The sequence below is a fragment of the Lissotriton vulgaris genome, chromosome 8, assembly GCF_964263255.1.
Source record: "Lissotriton vulgaris chromosome 8, aLisVul1.2, whole genome shotgun sequence".
In the NCBI taxonomy this organism is placed as follows: domain Eukaryota; kingdom Metazoa; phylum Chordata; class Amphibia; order Caudata; family Salamandridae; genus Lissotriton; species Lissotriton vulgaris.
The window spans coordinates 708,015,277-708,042,168 of NC_141696.1; the positions used below are offsets into that span (position 1 = coordinate 708,015,277).

Consider the following 26,892-nt stretch of genomic DNA (forward strand, 5'->3'; position numbering starts at 1 on the left):
CAATAGTCTTATTAAACTAGGAAGGTCAATCTATGGTTCCCTTTCCTTCCCAACTGACATCTTTCGGTGGGGCCAAAATATTTATGTCCCTCTCTAAAAAGAAAAAACAGATGTGGGTGCCGGTTATCCTCTTCTGGTTCTGGTGTGAAGAGCCCTAGGTTTTTTCACTGTTTCTGGCTAGTATGGTTGTACCGTGAGGGCTTACCTCAGAAGAAAAGAGATAATGGGGCAGCAATGGATTTGTCACTGACTGAGATTTTAATACAGATCTTATACCCAGGATCGTTTTCTCTAGCGCACCAATTATGTCCAAAATGGGGGTTATGGCAATGGTAAGCGTCATTCTTAACTGGTCCAAGAGCCCACTTGTTAAGGATTTGAGTTCTTTGAGAGTCCTTGCATCCCTAGCAGGGAGAGTCACAGGATGATCAAGTGGATTAGTTACCTGTTGTTTTGCAATTGATGAGATTTGGAGTGGCGTCACTGGTATTAAAGCTTAATGAGAGATCAGAAACCGCTGAGCCTCCCTCCCTCTTGAATCTGACCAGGAGAGGCAGATTCCTGTAAAGACTCCTGTAAAGTCACTACACTCTCCCCTGCAGCCAGGGAGGTCCCATTAGTATCTCGATGTAAGGTGTTAAGTTGCAAGGTGACAAACTTCAAATTCTCCCCCAGGTCCAATGATAATCTCATCTCAACTAGCTCTATCCTTTTCCAAACACACTGACAGTCCAATTAAGAAGAGCGTCCTAGGTGGTACCTGCCTGTGCGTCACTTGACCCAGGCTCTTTCTCCTTCCCTGACCGAAATTTGCATTTTACCATTTTGTAGATCTAAAAAAAAATAACAGAGATATAGAATGTAGCTTGATGCAGGGGGGTTGCAGGAATTGGAGTATCTCAGAGGCTACCATGCCTTTTTTCTGGCCGATGATTGAGACAGGCTCGTTATACCTCCCCACTGAACTCACGTTGGTGCAATGACTCCAGGCACTGGGGCCCACCAGCAGAATACGGCGGTATCAGACCACAGCAGTGACTCCAGGCCAGCCAATGTGGGTTATCTGACTTATTGTCCACTTTAAACAATCCAAGGGGAGAGAAGAGAAAGTTGAAAGGGGAAAGAAAGACCCCCCTTGTTCATGCCTCTCTCCACAAGTTCTCTGCTGGTTCTCCTCAGGATCTCTATAAATGAAGACACACACAGAGGAGCTATCAGATACTCAGCAGGACAGGCATGCACCAACTTACCTCCTCCATCTGGTCTTGATGTTGCTGCTGCCTCCGCCCAACCACAGGATTAAGGGTGCAGATGAAGTTAAAATTGCAGTTTTCTGGGCAAATAAGCCAAATGGGGAATTCTGGAAACTTTGCTGAACTCAGCTTTTTGAGTCTCTGGCCTCAAGCCTCGGGTCACCAGAAGCTCTTGTACCACCACTTCACTAGTTGCCCCTTAACGCTAAATGGAGATCCGTATCTCTTGACTCCTAAATGCTATGCACCAGCAAGCGCCCAGCTACCCCACCCTGCTGTACACTGAGTTCACCCACCTTCATGAGCAGACAAAGCGCAGTGACAGGGTGACAGGTGCAGCAACACAAGTGACATTAGCAGTACTGAGGCACTTTTAAAGCCCACCTCGGTCATTTGGAATGAGGGCAAATATTACCACTGCATTGGCTGTGTCAAAAGAGAAGAAGGGGTCTTGAAGGGCGACTTCGCAGGAGACACCCAGAAATCCAGATATCAGCTGTCCTCCTTCACCTCCTCTTAGCTCCCACCCATCTCTGAGTGTGATGCATGTGGGTGAGCACAACAACATGGGGTGGCCTGCAAACAACTCAACCAATTGACCCAGTGCCAAGGGAAAGAAAGAATTGATGTATTTGTGTAAAGACAGTCACACATGATACATTAACAGACATTTCTGGAAAATATGATGTAGGTATTTCTAAGTGTTCCATTTCAGAAAGGTTTAAGGGTACACCTAGATGATGAGTCTATTAAGACAATGAATTCTTCAGGAATGCTATTACACATAACTGAATTAGTAAAATGCCTTCATGGATGAGGTGATTTTGAGAAATTGGAAAACTAATGGGCAAAGAAGACTGAAAAGAAAACGAAGCAATTGGGGTAGATGCAGCACACAATCAATCACAGACTGGTTCATTGGATGAAGGAGAAGTTTTGGCTTATCCTTTCAGAGAAATACAGGAAGCAGAATATGTTCATGTGTCTTGGAGCATCAATTTTCTAAAGTTAAGAAATAAGCCCATACAGTGGTACACACAGGTTGTTAGATTTGTTAACATTTCAAAAGTGCTGTGGATGGATTTGAATACATTCTTTGACACTGTAGTGCCGAATGATTTGTGGGCTGAATGCAAATTTGCTCTACAATGGCCCTGTGAAGAGCCAATGAGAGATGCCTGCAATAATGCACCATATCCCGTAGCCATGGAGTACTATGAAGCAGTGATTACTTTCCTGAAAAGCAAGGTGCCTCCAAAAAACATTGATTCAATGAAGATTAAAAGATGTGCCAAATCTGCTCCCGCAACAGCGACAATGCTTTGGGTTTGCTACATGCAGACAGGAGATGCATCAGTTTGTCTGAAGCAAGCACCTGGCTCCAGTTCCAGAGGGCCAGGCACGGAAGTAGGTGGTGAGACTTGATATCTCTGAGTCTCAGAAACAAGATGCAAGCCAACAAGCCCTCGGAAACAGGGCCGGACTGGGAAGCTAAAGCAGCCCTGGCAAATTTTGCCAGACCAGCACCCATAGGTTGCATAGCGAGTGCAGGGAGCGAGTCTGACCACTCCAAGTAGGGTTTGGGAGGGTTCTCCCCCAAGAAAATGTGGGCGAAAATGGCAAAAAGTGCATTCTATGACACATTTTTCAATATATATTCAATTGTATTAGCTTTTAAGGCATGGTAAATGAAAGGCTTATAGTGCACTAGGATACAACAATCTTAATTGGGGTCATTCAATGGTGCCTTCACTATCACCTTCTAACAGTGTCCCTCATCTCTCCATAGCCCCTCTCTCATGTATTTAATTTGTTTTCTAGCATTTCTCATACTAGATTATGGTGTGTGAGCGCTTTACATCAAGCACGCATAGAGACAATGAATAATATATGAGTAAATCAGTGTAAAGAAAAGTTTACAGAGGACACTAAGAGGTGTAGGCATTTTTTAAGTGTACTTAGGCTGGATAAGCACAAACTTGTAATTCAAAATGTAACACAGAGGTTAGGGTTACATTTACTAATAAGAATTTATTTCTACCCAAACAAACCTTTTCAGAAACATTAGGATAATGAAAGACTGGAAAAAACATAACTTTCTAACCTGTACCATATAGTTTTCATGCATCACCTTGATGGTAGTTCATAGCTCACTGTGCTAGATTACTATTGTAACATATTGACTGCACAGTAACAAAAGGATCTTTTGTGACAAAAGCAGTAACCTACAGAGCTATGCACATAAAATAAATGTATGTGATCTGCGTGGCACACATTCTTTGCAGCAGGCATATTAACCCTCTGTTCTACCTTATGGATGAGTTCAAACTCATATCCATATTCAAACTGCCAATAGACAAAACTTCAGCTCACTCCAGCAGGAAGATTAATCTCTAGAGATATCTTGACACGTTTATTGTTGATTGATTTACAAAGAACTCGGCAGCCACTGCTTTAAAACACAGGGAGGCTAGAAACAAAATTGAGTGCTGTGTTGGTTATGCTGTGATGCGAAAGACAATGGTCCTAGACCTAATTTCAAGAAAGAATTCAATCACAACCTACAATACTACTATAATGAATTATTTGCTGAGCCCAAACCCTGTTGGCTCACAGTAAGTGAATACAGATAGTTGTCTAAAGCACAACAACCACAAACTTATTTCTGTACAAAGGTTTTTTATTCCCTTAAGTTTTATGCAACAGTATATTATTTACTGTAATTAGCAGCGAGGGACAGGAAAAAGGGTTGCTCCAATAGAACATGCAGAGCAGAAGAGTGTTCTAGCTGTGTAAAGGGTGAAAAGGATTCAGATAATGTGGTGAAAGCAACATTTTTAATTTAATAGTATGGCCCGCTGCCCGGCAGGCCTTCATTAGTGGCCCATGGACTTTGCCTTGCCGTTTCTATGTTTCCAGTGAGGCCGGCAGTAAACACAGAAGATGACTGTTCACTAGTATGCTTCTGCGGTCATCTTCTGTGCTTCCTGCCAGCCCCTGTGACCTCACGGCACTGTAGTAAAGCTTTCCAAAAGGCCCTTTAAAAGTAAGCTGTACGCGCTTTAACAGCTGACTTTTAAAGGGCCTTTTGGGAAACTTCCTGTTTGGACAGAGACAGATAGAGGCAAAGACAGATAGAGACAGAGAAAGATAGAGACAGATACAGACAGAGACAGAGAAAGATAGAGACGGAGATACAGACAGAGACAGAAACAGATAGAGACCGGTAGAGATAGAGTCAAATAAAGACAGAGACAGACAGAGATAGAGACAATAGATAGAGACATATAGAGACAGACATACAGATAGAGAAAGACAGAGATAGATACCGAGATAGAGACAGGGACAGATAGAGACAGAGACAGATAGAGATAGAGACAGACAGAGACAGATATACAGACAGAGACAGATAGAGACAAATACAGATAGAGACAGCTAGAGATAGAGACAGCTAGAGACAGAGACAGATATGCAGAGAGAGACGGATGGAGACAGAGACAGACAGAGAGAGAGAGAGATAGAGAGGTAGAGCTAGATTTTTATATATATATATATATATATATATATATATATATATATAGAGAGAGAGAGAGAGAGAGAGAGAGAGAGAGAGAGAGAGAGAGAGAGAGAGAGAGAGAGAGAGAGAGAGAGAGAGAGAGGGAGAGAGAGAGAGATAGAGCGAGAGAAAGAGAGAGAAAGTTAGATAGATAGATAGATAGATAGATAGATAGATAGATAGATAGATAGATAGATAGATAGAGAGATAGATAGAGAGATAGATAGAGAGATAGATAGAGAGATAGAGAGAGAGAGAGAGAGAGAGAGAGAGATAGATGTGTGTACGCTGGGTCTGGTGGCTCAATGGACTAATGCTTCCGCTGCAGGGGCCTGTGTCTCATGGTCGCAGGTTTTTTTTGTGCTTTAGCCTCGCCCCCCCACTGACCCCATCCCCATCGGTGCAGCCCTCGGCCACAGACCACTCTGTAAATTTGGCCAAAGAGAAAGTTTGTGAGTACCCATGCTCTACAGGCAGATAATCAACCCTTTGAGGAGCGACAGAACAGAGTCCATTCAGGTGTAAGTGTCAGCTCCTCCCTCCCATGCTGACCAGGATGAGCCATCAGGATGCAGATGGGAACTCAATCACACCAACCCTTCCTTTGTGTAAGGCTGTCAGTAGGGAATGTGCAAAGTTCATCTGTAACCCACCCCAGATGTGTATTGGAGACAGGCTGCAAGCACATAGAGCTTTAAGAGCAGAGAAATGACAATTTTCTAAAAGTGGCATTTCTGAAATAGTAATGTTAAATCCAACTTTGCCAGCAAAGAGGATTTATAATTACCATATCAATTATATGAAACATGACAAAGCTACTCCTTCCCAATCAGAAATTGCAGCTCAAAAGTATAATAAGGAATTCCCAATGTTAACTCATGAGAAGGATAGTGGGCACAGTAGTAAACAAATTATTTAGGTGTTTTTCACTACAAGGACATGCAAAACTTAAAAAGTGCACATCCTACCTTTTAGTTACACAGCACCCTGCTCTATGGGCTACCTAGTGCCTAACTTAGAGGTGACGTACATGTAATGAAAGGGGAGTTTAAGGTTTGGCAAGGGGTTTAAATGCCAAGTCGACATGGCAGTGTAAACTGCACACACAGAGGCTCAGCAGTGGCAGACCTGAGACATAGCAGGCCTGAGGCATATTTTAAAGGGCTACTTGTGTGGGTGGCACAATCAGTGCTGCAGGTCCTTCTTGGCGCTGACTGCAGATGGAGATTTATCAGGTCGCCATAAGTTTGCACTCGGTTTGGTCCTAGACATTGTGAGATCCTCCGACTCACTTTCCTCTGAGTGTTTGATGGCCAGGTGACTAAATGCATCTGCCTCAACATCCAATGTGAAACCTCAAGATTTGTCCACACGCTTCACTTTTCATTCCTTTGGATGGCCTGTGCTAAGGTGATTCGTTGCACCTTTGCCCACGTTCCGAGAGCGTTATGGAGCCCTCCATCCATTCAATCCATCCTGAGTTCCCTTGCTTGGTTCTGATTTGGTGCTCGATCTTTCTGTCCTGATGAAGACCCTATGCTAAGGATTCAACAACCTTGATTTTGGGAAGGGGTCCAAACGTTGACTTCTGTTCTTCCATTAACAAACATAAACGACCGAGATTTGTTTTCAGAGCCCACAGATTGCTATATTTTGGTTATAATGATTCGCCTTCTGTAGGCCGGACATATATAATGTATAGATGGCACATTATCTTTCCTTTTCTTTCAACCCTAACAAACACACTTTTTATTCTCACCTTCCTTTCAACCTGAGCACTCTTCTCCTAAGTGGATAGACAATTGTGATGTCTTTAACAATTGATTTTGATTTTTTGAGAATAAATTGCATCTACTGCAAACTTATGTACATGTCCTTGTGACTGCTTTCATTCAAATTTTTCAAAGTTTACTTTGAAGTGTCCTATTGCTATTGTGACCAACTTCTTATTGTACTGCAGGTCCACTAGTAGCATGTCATTTACAGCTCCTGGGCACAGGTAGTGCACTCTACTACGGACTTACAGATACATTAAATATACCAATTGTGGATTAATCAATTAAACTATGTTGAGAGGAGATGCACAAGCACTTTAGCACTGGTTGGCAGTGGTAAAGTGTTCGGAGTCCTAAGCCCAACAAAAAGAATACAACAAAAAGTGGAGGTAAGCAGGCAAACATTTTGGGGAAGACCAGCAAAAGGCTGTCAAGTCTAACAATATGTATATTCAACTTTAAGACTGCCTGGCGCTATGTTTACTTTGAAAACGTGTATTTAAAAGCCTTCACTTATCAGTCTAAGGGTTGTGGGTCCCAGTTGCACGTTTCTTCTGTTTTTATTACATTCATTGAACAAGGGTAAGGCTGGACCGCAAACTGCCCCCTCTGACAGCCGCCGGGCCTTGGCGGATAGAGTGCAAGCAGCTCGTTCCCTGGAGTGTAATATTCACATCACGTTTTTTGTTGTTGTTGTAATTATTCAAAGTTACCGGAATAACAAAGCTCTACTGTCAAGCAGCTTACAAGTCTTTACTTAAAGTGAAGTGGTGTAATTATACTTGGGCCAAGATAAATCTAAAGTCCGAGAGTGGTCTTTGATTGATCTGTCGACTTACGTCAGAGAAACTGTGCACACAGTCAGCAAACCTCCGACCACATCCTCGCATACTCTCAAGAGAGAATACCAGAACGAGTGGGCAGCAAAACGTCCAATTAACCTTTGTCTGTGTGATAAAGCTGCAAACTGACTGGCCTGATGTTTCTAACCCCTTTGCCACAGCACTGTCACAGTTCATGTGACGCAGGGGGCTGCATCCTCGTCACTTGGCCAAGTAAATCTCGATTAAGCTCTTTGGAAAAAAGACTTACTTGCCATTCCTAGTTATTTAGACATTAGTCTACTGCGTTTTGGGCAGTTATGCAACCCATTTGTTTCAGCTTCTCACCCTACAGCTTTTCAGAAGGCCTGAGCAGGCATCTGCAATTAACTGTACCTCCTGCAGTGAACCCCCCAAAAAAAGGCCCAGAGAAGGCAACCTGCGATTAAATGCAGAATTGTTCCTGGAAAATGAAACTAAAAGTGTCTTCACATTTGCCAAGAAATAAGGGGACAGTGACAAGGGTCAATGAAGGGAGGGAAAAATTTAGAGTGATAGCTCGCTTATTTTTTTCGCAATTATTTCTAAAGAAGATGCAATAATTTGAGTAAAAAGCAACACGATTGCCTTAATCTGTAAAGTGTTTTGGATTTAAGCTTTTGTAAGACACTATCTGGGACATGAAATGTGTACTGATTTTGACAAGTGAAACATTTAACTGCTACCTGTAAGGTCACCACTTCAAGTGGCCACTACCTTTTGTCACAATGTTTTACAAATCGATTCAAGGTGACCCCCTTTCTCAGATACGTTTTGAAGACTGGGCTCGGTGCTTTTTTCTTTCCGTTCTCCCATTTCAATTTTTTTATGTTTTTGTAATTCTTGGGTGTTTAAACTATTTCTCCAGATTACAGCAATTCAGAACCAGTAGTACCTTTTTTGTGTCAGTAAACCGCCTGTATTGTTCTAATAAAATAGTTGGATTATTTTTAAATGTAAAATATGTATTGAAAGTGCCTGGGCACCATGTTTAGGAGATGGTTTATTTTCTGTTTTTCTTGCATATGCTTGGAGTACAAATTTAAAAGAAATGTAACTATTGTGTCAGCCAGACCTATTGGTTTTGCCAAAGATCTTTGGAAGTGATTTTTGTGGCCAGAAAAATTGTTGTCAGGAACTGCCTTCCTCATTATTAGTTTGACCAATATAACTCCTTCCTGGGAGTCATGATGTAATTTACACGAATGCCTTCACTGTGAAAAAGGGACATGCCATATTTTTGTTGATGGCTAGCAATTTCAAAACCTGAATAATCCTACCACTTTTGGGCACAGAACGTTAGCATGTATGTGAACAGCAGTCAGTCAGTTTATTTCACGTTTATTCGGACCATTGGTCTACAAACAATACATATCATTAATAAAAATGAATCTAAAAAAACCTTTTCATTAGCACGCATAAATATATCCTAAAAACAAGTTCAATCTAAAAACACACTATTACCTAAATTGCGGGAAAACTAGCTAAAATTCATTAAAAAGGTATAAAACTGCCTTCACTTTTTGCATAAATTTCCCCATGGCCACAGCAATATCTAAATAGGTTATTTTGGTCATCAGTGTCACAGCCTGGGTCCTTGTTTTAATCTCATATTTCATGACTTTTGGTTTTAAAAGCATAATACGTAAGTCCAGGAACTTCAGGCAATCAAATAAAATATGCGGGAGATCACATTGGATACCCAAGGAGCAAGTGCAGCCTCCCGTATTGTTTATCAAAGCACGCTTTACCAGATTGTTCATATAACAAGGGTTTACCCCAATTCTTACCCTCAAAACTTGGTTTCTTAATTGACAATCCGGTCACTTATCAATATAAGGGAAGCATTGATCATTTTTCCATGCAGCAGCCATAAAACAAATCAAGATTTTATTTGCAAGGTAGTTTTGATCCTATGCATTGAATATTTCCCTCCCCAACAACCTGAGTGTCTTCTTTTCGATATTAACCACCTGAACAGTGGGGCGTATATTAACTCCCATCTTATTACATAGCTTTGTTATAATCCCCCTGATCTCCCTTGCCTATTTTCGTTCACTATTCTGTATTTCATTTTTACACCATTGAGATATTTTGGTGTTTACGCCTACTTCTAGGCGTTGCCAGAAGCGTAATAGGGCCATACCAACTTGAATACCCCATGAGGTCAAACGGAGTTCGAATCTTACGGCCTGAACCATTGCTGTCAAGGGGAGAGTAAATATCTTTTTAAAGTTTTTACCTTCCTCGGCATCCCCGTTTTCCTTGCCACTTAGAAATAACAGTTCAGCGCCATACAAAAATTGTGGGGGTACAATAGCTGCATATGTCTTTAGCACTGGTCTGTCGGTCATTGCACCATAGGTCTTATTAAACAATTTCAGGCCGCTGATTGAAGCAGAGGTTCTTACTTTTGACGCCTCGAGGTGGGTATTCCATTTCAAACTTTTGTCGAACCATAGCCCCAAGTATCTATACTCAGTAACCGATTCCACTTTCTCTGACTCTATCCTCCAAGAGAACCCAGTTTTCTTACGGCCAAAGCTCAGGGTTTTGGTCTTATCCATATTTATCACAAGTTTTTTCCTGGAAAAATAGTCATTAAATAAATTCAATTTCCTTTGCAGGCCAACCTCAGTCAGGTCCATGATCACCAGATCATCGGCATAAAGTAAGCAAGCGATCTGCTTGCCATTTAATTTCGGGCTTGCCCAATTGGCATTAGCCAAGATCAATGGCAGGTCGCTAAGAACAAGGAAAAGAGCAGGGGGGCCAATACACATCCCTGCCATAGCCCATTTCCAATTTCTATTTTCCCAGATAAACTGCCATCTATGTCTAAGGTTATCTGGGCCCAATTTTTAGTGTGGAGCATTTGTATCAGCCGTAGTAGATCATTTGGAATTCCATAACTAATTAAGGCCTTCCACAACAGCTCTCTATCCACCAGATCAAAGGCTGCACGGAAGTCTTCAGTCTTATCTGTGCCTTGGCTACCCTGCACTCTTCGTCAAACCAGGGCTTCCTGTTTTTATTAACAGCATGGCTACCCAATCCTGTCTTTTTTGTCTTGAATACCTTCTTTAGGGAGCCCGCCAGCTTGCCTATGGTTAGTTCGAACCAAGGAATTCCTACTTTAAGTTGAATTTCTTCAGTTGGGATCGACTGCTGGATTAACTTTAACTTTTCTATATGTTCAACCGATAAACAGGATGTTAGCCGTTTTGGATAGTCCATGTGCACCTGTAGAGCCCTCTCTCTTTTTTCACTTTTCAGTATGTGTAATTCTACCCTCAAGGGGAAGTGGTCACTGCCTGTCGTTTTCATCACCTCAAAATTTTTTATTAAATCAAAACACCAAGCCTGGCGAAACACTTAGTCAATTGGACAAAGTTGCGGCTTCTCACAAAGGTCCGTCCCGCTGGCCGGTCTGGCTGAAGTCTCCCATTTGCACATACCATGCCCAGAGACCCCATTAACTGAGTGAACGTCTCGTCCTGCTGTGAAATCTCCCCCTAGGAAAGATTGCTACTTCAATATTGTGGGATTCTAAGAATTCTTCATACCGACTATCCACCCTTAGGGGATCAAGTCTATGGTTAAAATCACCTACCACCAATACTATGTCCTTCTCATGCTTAACGCTAATGTACTCTAAATCTTCTTTTAATTTTCCCAAGTTCCCCTTATATTCATGATCCTTTCCCTTCTGTATTTACACATTTATGATGCATATTCCCTCATAGCAGGGGTCTACCTTCTGCGGTAGAATTCTGCAGCCCAACGCCCACTCACAAAGTAAATTTAACCTTTCAATTTCGCTAAATATCTGTGAGGAGACCAGCGTAAGTTGACCCCCTGATGGCCTCCCCAGATTATTTTTCTTTGCTGCTTTGGAGTGTTGGGCGAATCCTTCTGTTACTAAGGATTCTAGGGTATCGTCACACAGCTATGTCTCCTGTAGGCACAATATATTGTTACTCTTTATAATTTTATCAAACTCGATTTGTGCGGATAACTTCTTGTAACCATTTATATTCCATGATAGGATTGATAGACTGTGTGATGACCCATGCTCCTAGTCGATTTCACTAAGAAATCCCTCTTCATCATACTCCCTAAATTCTGGGGAGGCTAGGGCTTAATACCTAATTCCAGCAAATACATCTTCTTCATACCCTGCAAATTCACAGTCAGTTACAGTAATTGTAATATCCTCCTTGTTATTCAAATTCGAGTTGATTAACCTTATCTGTCGTAACCCTAGACAAGCATGGTTCATCAGGAAGTACTGTCCCTGTATTTCCTCCTTTCTTACCAATCTAATCCCCTCCTTTTGTAGCTCATTTTTTGCTTTTTCCACCGCACCCAGGCAGAATAAAAGAGGACCTTAGCCACTTCACCCCCTGTACTGCTTGTAACAAACCCTACTTCCTTAAGGTCCTTTGTGCCAATGCTCCTTAAACTTGTACATTTTGCCATAGTGAATAAGAGTTGTGATCGAATTAATGGGTTTAGTTTTCTAACTTTTTTTCCACCTTTACCATCATTATCAGGTTTTAGGAAAACTCATAGATCTTGAGTACCTGCTTGCCTAGAACCATAGGCATCCCCCTTTAAGTTGGCTACCCGTCTCATTAACAAATGATCTCCCTTCTCATTTTCAACCGGGGCCTTGCTGCACCTAAGCATTCCTAAGTCTCCTGAGCTTACTTGTCTCGTTGTTCCCCTTTTTGGAGTTTTCCCCTCTTCGCCCTCCATCTCCCTTATTGTAGGTAGCAGTACACTTTTATTGATCTTTAATCTTTCTAAACTTTTCCAATGTTCTTCCTGTACCCTCGTGGGCTTTACCTTATTCTCCTTTAGTCTTTGTATTTTTTCCCTCTCTTTACCTACTAATTCCATCTTTTCTCCTTCCCCTCTTCTCAACTTCCTGACAGGATATTTTGATAGACATCTTTTTGTGCGAGCAACCTCCCTTCTCTGGAATCTACACGTATAATATCTCATTTCACCCCATTTTTGCAGAATCATTGGTTGCCTGGATATATATACTGATGGTTCCTCTTTCTTTGAAATTGGGACCCTTACCGCATCTTCCTCTTCCTCATTACTACCTACCATATCCTGGGGCCATATGTATGAACACATTTTCCCATAGACACAGAATGGGTAAAACCCTTTGATACATCTGGCCCCTGATCTCCACAAATCGGTCTAACTAGAGACGGCATTAAGCCTCTAATTTGGGACAACTCACCCAAAATAGCTTTGGTCTGCTCCCCTTGGGTTTTTAAAAGATCGTTGTTTAGTACAGAAACTTCTAGCAGACCCTGCAGGGTTTAATGAAGGATCCACATAACCTCAAGCATGGAAGTACTTGAGGTTCCTGTAACCTCAAGCCCATGCACTGGTGAGTGCAATTGGTCATTCCCTAAACCAAAAGAGCAGTCCACGTCCACATTCTCCTTAGATTGTGACATAGTTCCATTTTAATTTTTTGAGCTTATTTGTTTACTACTTGTGGATTTATCTTCTCCTTCGTCCTCGATTTCACAATCAATTGACCACTGGAACATTCTTGGCAAAGAAGACCATCGTGGATTCAGCGGGACCCCAGATACATTAAGTATAGACTGGTTCAAGGAGGTTAAGATCTCAATACTCCTAGCCTCAGAGTTTGTATCTGCCAGAACACTTGCCTCCTTACTAGTTACATCCTTCCCCTTAAAGTGTCTTCCCAAAAAGTCTTTGATCGAGTTCGATACTGATGAGCCACCCCTTGTTACTTTTGGCTTCGCAGATTTGGGTGTTAGTACCAAGTATTGGACATTTTTAGTAGTTTGTTTCTCCCTTCTAGCAGTCTCACTTAACGCCGATTTTGGGTTGCCTGTTCCACTGCCTTCTCCGGTATCTGATAGGTTCTTCTCAGACTTTTTCCCAGTTTTAAAGTTTTTGCGGGCTCTTACTTTGGCCGGTGCCATGTTTATTAGCTTCTCTTTTTCTTTGGACCCTCTCGGTGAACTGAGCAACCACGGTGAGGCCTGGTAGGGGGGTACTTCCCCGGCTCCTGTAATTACTGGGGAGGACAGCTCCTTTTACCACTCTTGACTTTAAATTATATTGACTAAATTTGCCGCTGATGTTTAAAAATAAACAAACATAGCCTCAGTTGGTGAAACAATTACACCTTTTCCACCTTTGAGTTCCCCACTGACCTCTGTTCCTCGGTCAGCCTTTTGCACACAATCAGCATCCTGCCACCATCGACAAATTAATAGTTCAAGTGCTTATTAATAGTTCAAATGCTGACTTGAACTCTCCCAGCGTTTTTAGAGGGCGGCATGAAAAAGTACTAATGCCGGGTGCCTCCACTCAACCTTCGCCACGCAACCCCGGCAAGCCTAGAGCCACAGACACTCCAAAGCCCTCCTTCCACCGGGTTGTTTCCGCCGGGCTGCTTGAGGGCTCTACGCTCCGCGCTACGGGTCCTCTGCCCGGCACAAAGTCTTCAAAGATACACTTCAAAAGGATCGCCTTCCACCGGGCTTCACGGGCCCTCTCAGCCCGATCCGCGGGTCCTCCGCGGGTCCTCTGCCCGCATCGGTGTTTCGGAAGGCATTTTTCCCCCTCGCAGCTGCCACCGCTGTGAATCCTCCGCAAGCTCCGAATCGCGCCTGCACGGAAGGTCTGTACGTCCGACGTCTGCAAGGCGCAATACGCTGTGGCTGGAGTTGCAGGATGTGCGCGGCTGCGGAATGAGGAACAGAGCTAAACTTCTGTCAGCTGTTCTTATCTGATGGTACGGATTTGTCTATATGAAGTAAACAGAGATGAAAACGGCACTTAGGATTGCTGCCCAACAAAGATAAACGACAGTAATCACTCTGGTAAAAAGTGATGTTAAATTAAGCAGCATCAGGGTGAGAGCAGCATCTGGGTTGGATTGTTGGCCCTTTGTGAGGTAGCCCACTGCTCTACCGTAGACCTGAGGGTGCATCTCTTTACCCCTTCTCTCTTCTACTGTGAAGGTGTCTCGAACAGAAGAGACTTTAAGGGGTGCACGTCAGCTGGCCAACGAAAAGTGCTCAGATAAGCTTGCGTCTTTTAGCTCTCAAGGCCAGCAAGAGTTACTATCACTCAGTACCTCTGCAGTGGGAGGCCATGCCTTCCTGTCAATGTCACTCTGCAACTCAATGCTGCCAGGTAAAACAGAAAAGAAGTTAGGAGAAGTAAAAAAGAAAAAAGTATGACACAATGTACCAGATATTGGCCATGGTTTGGCATCTATCAGGTGGAAGGACAGCACCAAAACACCAGTATCCAAAAGGTGCCATTGTCCAATGTCAAAACCTTCTTCAGGAGCGGGTGGATTTATTGGTACAGATTTTAGCTGATCAGCTACACTTTGTGTATCCTGTTACTTCACTATAGTATATATGCCAACACTCCCAAATTAGTGCATCCGTGCAAAAAATGAACTTTTGCTTTTCCTACTGCTCAAATCTTCCTTTGATTCAATACAGTTAATGGCAACATTAAATTCCCTCTATTGTCATCCCTAAATCTCCCTTTTATTGTTCTCAAATCATGCATGCAGTAAGAACTTTCTTATTAGAATTACACTTTTTTTTAGCAAGCTTCAGTGTAAACTTAATTGAAAATGGCCATTGAGTGTGAACACCAGCGAAATAATAAAAACCGCCATGTTTGTGTACCTTCTGGCCACCTCTGGGAGTCAAATTTCAATTTGTGAACAAAAGTATAAAACTGGTTCACTAAACTCAGCCCTTTTTTCTGCTACCTCAGAAACACAGAAAAAAACAGAAGGAAATGTTTGCTGAGTAGCATCAAAAAGTAGAGCAATATTTTCTAGAAAATTCACAGTATAACTTTTGCATTAAAGTATCCATTCTTTAAAAAAAACGTGTGATGTCCAGCGGATTTCAGCTATGATATGCCAAGTTTGCTCTCGCAACATTTATGAAAAATGTAGCAATCTAATTTGCAAAGTGTTATGTTTCAGGACAGTCACATCAATATTATGATTTTTACGATACTCCATATAGCTTATATTCTTGTTTGATGCTAAAAGAAATAGTTCTGCAGAAAATATACTTCATAGAAAAAAATCATCCAAAATATACGTTTGTAGAGAAAAGTTCTGCATACATTTTCCAATTTATTATGCAAATATACATGAAATATTATTATTATTATTATTATAGAGACTTTTGTAGCGCGCTCTGTTACTAAGAAAATAGTATCCTGGCGCGAGGTGGGTGAGAAGCAGAGCAGTGTGAATCCGGTGAAAAGAAAGGGGTGAGACCCTATACAGTGATGTTAAAGAGATGGGTCTTCAGTCCCTTTTTAAGCACAGTAATGGATGGGGCTGTTCTCAAATGAAGAGGAAGGGTGATCCAGGCTCTCGCAGCTCTGATAGAGATGGATTGGCCACCAAGCCTGCTATATTTAAATTTTGGTACAGTCATTTGGTAGAGATTAGATGATCCGAGAGGACGATTGGGAACATATAAGGAAAATCTTTTCCTCAGATAGACTCGGCCAGTTTGATGAACAGCTCTATAAGCGAGGACAAGGATTTTAAATGAAATCCTATGAGCAACTGGGAGCCAGTGAAGGGTGCGGAGGGAATGAAATCCTATGAGCAACTGGGAGCCAGTGAAGGGTGCGGAGGGCATGCAATCTGGGCTTATGTTTGTCTTGAGTAGGATCTCACAGAGACTTAATTAATTACGAGGAAGAAAAACTGCATGGAAAAAGACAAACTGGAAAAGTATGCATAGGTAGAGCTCCAAGTAGACGGCAGTTGAAAAAACATCATACATCCCACTGTCAGCAGTAAAAAAAAATATTAAAGTGAACGTGAAATACTATAAAACTAATTCCACCAAGCAACAACAACCATTGGACTAATCACTAACCTTGGAATTCTGGAGCAGCGTGATGCCTAGGATAAAGGCTATTATGCATTATCAGGAGTAGTAAGAGCTATATAAATGCAGTTACAGTACAATATATTGCTTAAGGCATGTATGTAAGTATTCTCCAGATTATAAAATCTTCCATCCTCCTAGTCAGGCGAACCTCTTTGTCTATAAATGCCATGTTCATTGTCGCCTTAAAATGTGAAACTGTGCCATTATGAGAACTAAGCAGGGGAATCAATTCGAACTATTTTGGCCAATTTCTTTTAAGTACATTTTAAGGATAACAGTTAAATTTTTCAAGACTCACCGAAATCTGGCCGTTGATGATAACCTCCTCCGAAAAGCGGACTTTGACTGGGTTTGACTTCAACCTCGCTTTTTTCGCTGCACTGATAAATGCTGATTTGGGAGACTGCAGAGAAAGAGGTATAGCTGTTGGTTCAAATCAAATCAAATCCACTTTATTCACATTTGAAAAATGCACAAAAGTACAAATAATGAATATACAGCAGATAAACAGATGTTGGTTAACAACTGCATGTTATTGGACAAGAACAAGAACAGACTCTAATCGTAAAATCCAGCCAGAAATCAGGATTTGCTTTGCGTTAGAGAAAGTAGCATTGGCAGATTAGATTATATACTCAAAGACAAAATCTGCACCTGGTAACAAAAGCAGAAGAAAGACGTGTATCAGTTTCTGACAAAATCACAATGTCTACAGCGCATGCTCTAACTCAGTAATTCCGCAAGTATATGATCGCGTATTGCAACAGATGTTTCTCATATGGCAAGGGCAATATCTAGCATTTTCAATTTAAATTTACAATTGGTTACGAATGATAACATAATTGCAATCAGTAGTGGAATAGATACAAGAGTATGGAGAAATAGTACTGGCTTTTAGTACAATGTCTTTCAAGGCACATTTTCAGTTGTTAAAACTGTATTACATTAATAACTGAGTTACAGCCAGCCTATATAATAGAATGAGTGAGTTATAGTATCTCTAAAGATCTGTTTCTGTTCTTCTTCAAACAAAATGTGTACAATCCAAATTATTTTTGGAATGAATAATGGCACTAGATTAATAGAGAGGATATTACAAACATGTCTGAAAAGACACATTCTAGGGATTCAGAAGTGTTTGAATCAACACATCTCTTTATATAAGCAATGAACCTAAAAGTCAGCATTATGGACGTCAAGGAAGGACCGTAGGCCTGGAGGTTCTAAATATCAGATGGAGAGACAGGCATAGAGATATATTAATCAAATTGCTTTGTGCAATTTATAAATTTACTTATAGCCTTACATCATTCATGTTGTCAACAAATATTTAAGAGCATTTTACTTATGTAAGTAAAGATGGATCCCTACTAGATGGTTAAGAGGAAAAATTCACAAAGACATATATCTAGTGCTAAGTTGCAAGAACTCTCCAGTAATTTCTAATTGAGGCAACATTTGCAGCTCCTTGAATGTGGTGCTCCCCATCCATACACCGTTCAAAAATCCTTTGTAAGTAGGTCAAACAAAATACGTTAATATTCTTTCTCCTTGTTCCCAATTTCGGACTTATTTCCCAAACAAATCCTAATTTGCAATAATAGAAAAAACATTATAGGTTTCTTTTGTATATCCTTCATTTCTTGCAAGAACTCCTTAGTACACAGGAACATGGAAAGAGATTGGTGGAAATGATCATTGTAAAAAGTTACAACTTGTGGAGTGAACCCCACACTGTACTATTTTTTACTAGAATTATAATTCTGTGCACAGTGATACTTCCATTCAGTGTCACAATGCATATGATCTTCCGCTACAGATATAAGGTACTACTGGATGCACCCAATTGGCTATTTAACTCTCCAATAGGGACATGTTCCACTGGCATCAGAAATTCACCAGTGGCATGGAAGTTAAATATCAAGACCCCTGACCCTCCTGGTGGGTCGCTCCCTCCCCTCACAGCTCCGCCTGTGAGCCCCTGCACTGCTGAGGTCTCGCTCGTAAGTGTGATTCTTCCGTCTTGGTGCCTCGTTTTTTTTTGCCTTCTGTGCCACTGTTTTCCCCCTTCTTGTGCCCCGTTTTTTGCCTTCTGTGCCACTGTTTTCCCCTCTTTGTGCCCCGTTTTTTGCCTTCTGGGACACTGTTTTCCCCCTCTTTGTGTGTGCCACTGTTTTCCCCCTCCTTGTCCCCCGTTTTTGCCTTCTGTGCCACTGTTTTCCCCCTCCTGTGCCCCATTTTTGCCTTCTGTGCCATTCGTCTCCCCCGCCGCTGTGTCCCCTGCGGCCCCGCCCCCCTGACTGACCACTGCCCAATTCACCGGACCCACCTCCCAGCTGCTCCTCCCTCCCACCTCCCCATATATGCCGGACCCTGCGAGGCCGGGCAGCCGCAGGCTCACCAAAGGCGCGCCTAAGGCAAGCCCGTCTGCGCCCGTCCGTCCCTGGACCGCGCCCAGCGCCAGGAACTCTGGACCCTGTCATGACGTGACTGCCTGACCCCTGTCTGCGACAGGACAGGCAGTGGAGGAAGGGGCGTGGGGAGGAAAGGAAGTTAGGGGATTATGGATTAGTTAGGAGGTGAGCATAGAGAAGTAAAGACGTGCTTCCCACCACCTCCTGGCTCCCGTGTCCTAATGTGAGGGAAGCGCGACACTAGCGACGAGGGTGGGATGTCACTCAATTCCCACATTGCTTGAAACCCCTGCCGCCTGTGAGCGGCCGAGAACGGAGCCTGCAGCCTGTGTCGGGGCGGCGCGTGTGGAGCGAGTGAAACGAAACGCTCGCACGCTGCCCCTGATTGCTGCCGCAAAAAGTAGCTGGCGGGTTGTGTAAGCTGCCGCTTGACAGAGAGAAACACGGCGTGCGACGCCACAAGTGGCCAGAGAAACGTCCGAAAGTAAAAGAAATCAGCGCGAAAACAGCGCGAACACCCAGAAACGCCACCGATCGACTGCAACGATCGAGAAGGAGAGGGTCAGTCCGGGGAAACAAGATATTGGCCCATATGACTCAACAGCAATAGTAAATATTTGTCAGACACCTGGGAGAAAGCATTAAGGGCTGCAAGCATAGACTTTGCAAAACCACGTGTCCCGAGCGGCGGCCATCTTGAGGCCAGGCACCCCTCATAGCCTCTCGTTGAAAATTTGTGTCGGCCATTTTGAGGTCAGGCACCCTTGCACAAAAGATACAAATATCAATCAAAACACTGTGAAACCCACATAAACAGAAATGTCAGTCACCAGCTCATCCAGTGGGTCAGGAGGAGCACCAGCAGCACAGGCAGCACCGGGTAACCCACCAGTGGTGGCCCGACACACCCCAAAGTCATGGGAGTGCCATACTTAAGACCACCAGAACCCCTGGAACTGACCTCCGGCAGCAGCATGGGACCCAAGTGGAAAAGCTGGTCCGAAGATTTTGAAGACTACATGACCGGGTCACAAGTACAAGACCCCAAACAGAAGCTGATAGCTCTACGGAATCTGGTGGGAAAAGACATCGCACAGATCATTAAAGAACTGCCAAATACGGCCACCACCCCATACGAAGATGTCAAGGGAGCTCTTGACCGACGATTCCTACACAAGTACAACTTGGACTATGAACGCTACACTTTTAACCTAGCCACTCAGGAGAAAGATGAACGCATGTGCGACTTCATTGTGCGTATCAGGCGACTAGCCCGCCACTGCGACGTTGATGATTTCAACACAGAGGATGCGTTACTGCTTCGCATAATTGAAGGGTGTCACTCTGACTCGCTACGCCAGCGGCTATTGAAGAAACACTACACCCTTGAAGAAATCGAGGAAATGACATGCCTAAACGACCAGGCGGAAGACCACGCAAAGAAAATGGAGGTAAACAAGACGGATAGGAAGGAGCAAGCATTCAGGATGCAAGTACACAAAGATAAGAAACATCAGACAGATCGACACAAATCAAGCAGGTCAACGCATTCCATATCATCATGGACAACGCGTTCCACATCATCCCGGAGGCCGACTGCATGCTATGAATCGCGTGAATCGCGACACAACAAATACAGCAGAACGGCGCCCGCATGTTACAGATGTGGTCAAGAATACTCTCACTCAGGACAATGCCCAGCCATCGGACAAAGGTGCTACCGCTGTGGCAGGCAAAACCATTTCGAGTCTGTTTGTCAAACCCAACGCTCAGGACGAACATCATCAAAAACTCGACCGTCCACAAGACATCACGCCCGTGCAGTAAAGGGGCGAGAAGGACACTCCTCCAGCTCTTCCCGGTCAAGTGTCCGGTCCATAAGCTCATATCGATCACGAAAGTCAACATCCAGTGAGTCACCGTCACGCACACCAGTACCACAAGACAGTGATGAATATATTTGTATGGTCTCAGATCCAGACCGTCTGAAGAAATACCCAAAACTAGACATCCGAATAGGGGAACACCCAGCGAAATTTGTTTTGGACTCGGGAGCCTCACTAAATTACATCTGCGCACTAAAATACCAGAGCATGAAACCACGTCCCAAACTAGAACCGGCAGCTGTTCGAATATTCACGTGGATGTCCAGAAAGCCACTACCATGCCTAGGCCATTTCAGCACTACTTTGTCATACAAAGACCGACAAATCCCAGCATATATCCACGTTGTTGAGGGCCTGGATGTGGCTGACTGCCTGCTAAGTTTGCCGACAGCAGAAAGATTGAGGCTCGTGGAATTTCTTTATATGACAGAGGACGCCCCGGACATCATTGCGAAATTCCCCAATCTTTTCAAAGGACTGGGAAAGTTAAACCACTTCAAGGTCAAACTTCATATTGACGAGCGCGTTACACCAGTGGCACAACACCACAGGAAGGTACTGTTTCATCTACAACAGGCTGTGGAAGACGAACTTCAAGAGCTGCTCAAGACAGACATAATTGAGCGCACGTCCGGCCCAACTCCGTGGGTATCGCCTGTGGTGGTCGTACCAAAAAAGGGACAGGACAACAAAGTGCGTCTATGCGTAGACATGCTCACCCAACGTAGCAATTGAACGAGAACGTCACCCTTGGCCACATATCAGTGACATGATTGCTCGTCTCAACGGAGCCACAGTATTCTCAAAACTTGACCTTAATAAGGGTTATCACCAACTTGAACTTCATGACAAGTCACGCTATATTACCACATTCACAACCCATCAAGGACTCTTCCTTTACAAGCGCCTGAACTTCGGCATATCATCAGCAGCCGAAATCTTCCAAGAAGCCATCAGGCGTGTCATCCAAGGAATTCCAAACGCATTCAATTATAGCGATGACCGTCTAGTATTCGGACAAGATCAAACCGAACATGATACGGCCTTGGACAGAGTTTGCCATGCCCTGCTAAATGCAAATCTGATGCTGAATGCAGCCAAATGCGAGTTTCACAAATCGACTTTGAAATTCTATGGCCACATATTTTCAAAGGATGGCATGACACCAGACCCCGATAAAGTCTCAGCCCTTGCAGACACACCAACGCCGCAAGATGTAAGTGACCTTCGCTCATTTCTTGGCATGGCGAGCTATTGTGCTCGATACATTCAGGACTTCGCCACCATCAGCTACCCCTTGAGAGAGCTCACTCGCCAAGCTCAGCCCTTCACATGGACAGATGCCTGCGACCGCTCGTTTCACAAAATCAAGCATGCTGTCAGCTCTGCCATTAACCTGGCCTATTTTGACGCTAAAAAAGGGACTGAAATTACTGTTGACGCCAGCCCGGTGGGCCTTGGCGCCATCCTGGCACAATTTCAAGACGACTCGGATCAGCGCCACATCATCGCCTATGCCAGTCGCAGCCTCACCGATACTAAAAAACGATACTCTCAACCTGAGAAGGAGGGCCTGGCAGTGGTCTGGGCCTGCGAACATTTCCATCTATTTGTTTATGGCAAGCACTTTACCATCATCACTGACCACCAAGCGCTTGTTACTATTTTTGGCAATCCTAAGGCCAAGATGCCTCCACGCATTGAGCGTTGGGGCCTACGCCTCCAGGACTACATTTTCACTATCGTCCACAAGCCCGGGAAGTCGGAAAACCCAGCAGACTTCATGTCCCGACACCCCAAGCTCACCACCAAGGAGGTACGTTCTGTGGCCGAAGAATATCTACACTTTTTCATTGACACGGCATATCCTCCAACAGTTCCTCTTGAAGCTATTCAAGAAGCATCCATTCAAGACCCAATTATCCAAGACGTCACAGAACACATTCGCACCAACTCATGGCGACATGTAAAAGCAGACCCAAGTCAGAAGTCTTAGGAACTCATGGCGTTTAAACACATCCATGATAAACTATCCATCAGCGAAGACGGCCTAATCCTGAGAGGGGGAGGATTGTCATTCCTCAAAGATTGAGACAAGGAGTGATCAACCTCGCTCATGAAGGTCACCGAGGGATAAGTGCCACCAAGAAAGCTCTACGGGAGCGTGTCTGGTTTCCGACACTAGACCAGATGGTAGAAAACACACTCCAAGACTGTATATCATGTCAGCTGGTCAGCCGTGACGAACCACCAGCCCCCTTACAAATGTCGGAACTACCTGAAGGAGTGTGGCAACAAGTCGCCATTGATTTCTTCGGGCCCCTCAAATCAAGTCAATACATCATTGTCATCATGGATGAATACTCCCGATTTCCTTTTGCACACCTGATACCATCTACCAAAGCAACCGCAGTGATTCCAGTACTCGACGAAACCTTCGCAGCATGGGGCATCACACTGCGAGACAAGCCCCCATTTAATGGCCACGAATTTGCAGACTTTGCAAAACACCTTGACTTTAAACATCAAAAGATCACACCATTATGGCCCCAAGCAAATGGCATGGTGGAACGATTTATGGGAACTCTGAAGAAAGCAGTACAGCAAGCGGAACTGACTCACCGAGACATCCAACAAGCACTGAATAAAGTGTTGAGAGCATATCGCACCACGCCCCACAACACTACCAATCAATGTCCAGCCACTCTAATGTTGGGAAGAGTTCCTCGCACCAGACTGCCCACTCTGGACAACATGTTCCAACCCCAAGCTCCAAACATTGATCACGAAACACTGGTCAACATAGACTATGGAAAGAAACTGAAGATGAAGACATAAGCGGATCAACGTAGACATGCAAGACCCGCAGACATCCAAGAGGGCTACTGGGTAATGGTCCGGCGTGATCGAAGGACAAAAGCAGACAGCCGCTACCTCACACATCCCTTAAGAGTCAGTCGCCGAAAAGGAACCATGATTACGGCGGAAGGCGATCACAAGCGGATTACCTGAAACATTTCACATTTTAAGAGATGCAGCCCTCAGGGACAGCATGGAAGTCAATACTGGGAGTCCTCCACGGACTCAGATGATCGAAGCAGGGGTAGTGACCACAGTCATTCCAGTCCGATAAGACGGGATCACCCCACACACCACCGAGTCAGGACACCGGAACAAGCTGATCGACCCAGACGGCAAACCAGACGGCCGGAGCGCCTCATCGAAGTGATTTAAGACACAGTAAGACTTTGTACAAAAGGGGAGATGTCATGACGTGACTGCCTGACCCCTGTCTGCGACAGGACAGGCAGTGGAGGAAGGGGCATGGGGAGGAAAGGAAGTTAAGGGATTATGGGTTAGTTAGGATGTGAGCATAGAGAATTAAAGACGTGCTTCACAGCACCTCCTGGCTCCCGTGTCTTAATGTGGGGGAAGCGCGACAGACTCCAGCACTCTCCATGCACTCAATGCCAGACGATATCACACCTGCTGCCTGGCCGCCCCGAAACGCACCCAAAGACCCTTCTCCTGCTGGAACTGCAGCTTCACCAGCATCCGTCCTGCCAACCCACGCAACATGGAAACCAACTTCTTCAGATGTATCCTGCTCAACACCCGCTCCGCCCGCAAACATGCCTTTAAAACTCTTGGACCTACTCGACACCAACGCCCCAGATATCGCCTTTCTGACTGAGACCTGGCTGACCCCCTCCTCTGCACCTGACATCACCATAGCCATCCCGGAAGGCTACAAGATCACCCGCAAGGGCCGCACCAACGGAATAGGAGTAGGAATTGCCATCATCCACAGAAACACTCTAAAAATCTCGACACACGCAGACGACACACTTAGCACCGCCAAACACCTGCACTTCCAGATCCACACCGACCCCAACACCACTCTCAGAGGCACCCTCATCTACAGACCTCCCGGACCCCGACCGCAGTTCTGGGACTCCATCACTGACCTCGTCAGAACACACTCCCTCGCCTCCACGGACTACATCCTCCTCGGGGACATGAACTTCCACCTCGAGAACAACAACGGCGCCAACTCCTCCACCCTGATCGACAACCTCGGCAACCTCGGACTCAGACAACTCGTCACAGCACCCACACACTCCGTCGGTCATACGCTTGACCCCATCTTCTCAGCAAGCACCCATGTCTTCTTTGACTGCACCACTGAACTCCACTGGACCGACCACCGCTGCATCCACTTCACCTTCCGGAAACCCACCACACACCACCGCACCCAGCAGATGCCTCGCCGCAGCTGGGGCAAGATCACCGAGGACCAGCTAACCGCCGCCCTCGCCCAGAACACACCCGCAGACCCAACCAACCCAGAAGTCACAGCCCGCAGCCTCAGACAATGGATCAACGACTGCGCCAACACTCTCGCCCCACTCAAGAGAACCCCAAACACCAACACCAGCAAGAGAGCCTGCTGGTTCACCGAAGAGCTCCAGGCCTCCAAGCGAAACTGCCGAAAACTAGAAAAAAACTGGACCAGCGAAAGAACACCGGAAAGCTACACAGCCCACTGGAATGCCACCCGCCGACACCACCAACTCATCAGATCTGCCAAAAGGACCGCCTTCAAAGACCGCCTAGACAACAACGCACACAACAGCAAAGAGCTCTTCAGCATTGTGAAGGATCTTTTCAACCCCAGCTCCAACACCAACGACATCCCACCGTCACAAGACCTGTGTGACTCGCTGGCCACCTTCTTCCATCGCAAGATCACAGACATCCAAGACACCTTCGAAACCGTCACCACCCCGGCAACAGCCCACACCCCCACTCCCACGACCACCACCTGCACCAACCGCCTGCGCGCCTGGACCAACATCAACAACAACGATACCATCATGATCATGAACACCGTCCACTCCAGTACCCCGGAAGACCCCTGCCCACACCACATCTACAACAAAGCCAGCAACACCATTTCACCCCACCTCCGGAGAACCATCAACATCTCCTTCAAGACAGCGACCTTCCCGGAGAGCTGGAAGCACGCAGAGATCAACGCCTAACTAAAGAAACCCAAGGCGGACCCCAAGGACCTCAAGAACTTCTGACCCATCTCCCTGCTCCTGTTCCCGGCGAAGGTCATCGAAAAGGCTGTCAACAAACAACTGACCAGCTTCCTCGAAGAGAACAACATCCTGAACCCATCCCAATCAGGGTTCCGCAGCAACCACAGCACTGAAACTGCCCTCATCGCCGCCACCGACGACATCAGGAACATGCTCGACAATGGAGAAACCCCGGCCCTCATCCTCCTGGACCTGTCAGCCGCTTTTGACACAGTCTGCCACCGCACACTAAGAGCACGCCTCCACAATGCCGGAATCCAAGAGAAGGCCCTGGACTGCACCACCTCCTTCCTCTCCGGGAGAACTAAGAGCGTCCGCCTCCCCCCCTTCCGCTCCGAAGCCACCGACATCATCTGCGGCGTACCCCAAGGCTCATCTTTCAGTCCAACATTGTTCACCGTCTACATGGCACCACTCGCCCACGTCACCCAACAGCACGACCTAAACATAATCTCCTACGCCGACAACACCCAGCTGATCCTCTCGCTCACCAAGGACCCCCACACCACCAAAACCAACCTCCACGAAGGAATGAAGGCCACCGCGGACTGGATGAGGAACAGCCGACTGAAGCTGAACTCAGACAAGACGGAGGTCCTCATCCTCGGCTCCACCCCCTCGGCCTGGGATGTCTCCTGGCGGCAGACGGCACTAGGAGTAACCCCTACACCCACCAACCACACACGAAACCTAGGGGTAATCCTCGACTCCACACTCTCCATGACAAAGCAGCTCAACGCCGTCTCCTCCTCCTGCTTCAACACCCTCCGCATGCTTCGCAGGATCTTCAAGTGGATCCCCACCGAAACCAGGATGGCCACCCAGGCCCTCATCAGCAGCAGGCTGGACTACAGCAACGCACTCTACGCAGGAGCCTGAAACGACTCCAACGCATCCAGAATGCCTCCGCACGCCTGATCCTCAACATCCCCTGCCAAAGCCACATCACACCCCACCTGAAAGACCTGCACTGGCTCCCCATCAACAGGAGGATAACCTCCAAGCTCCTCACCCACGCACACAAGACACTCCATGACACCAGACCAGCGTACCTCAACAGACGACTCAGCCTCCACACCC

The 26,892-nt window shown here is 45.2% G+C and overlaps 1 protein-coding gene across 1 annotated transcript in view; it reads right to left on the minus strand.

Moving 5' to 3' along the window:
* Positions 1 to 26,892, minus strand: part of FRMPD4 (FERM and PDZ domain containing 4) — a 1,562,866-nt gene that overhangs the window by 281,272 nt on the left and 1,254,702 nt on the right. The window contains exon 6 of the mRNA XM_086934577.1: positions 16,703 to 16,807. Within this exon, the coding sequence (XP_086790703.1) occupies positions 16,703 to 16,807 (105 nt within the window). The remainder of the gene's footprint in view (positions 1 to 16,702; positions 16,808 to 26,892) is intronic.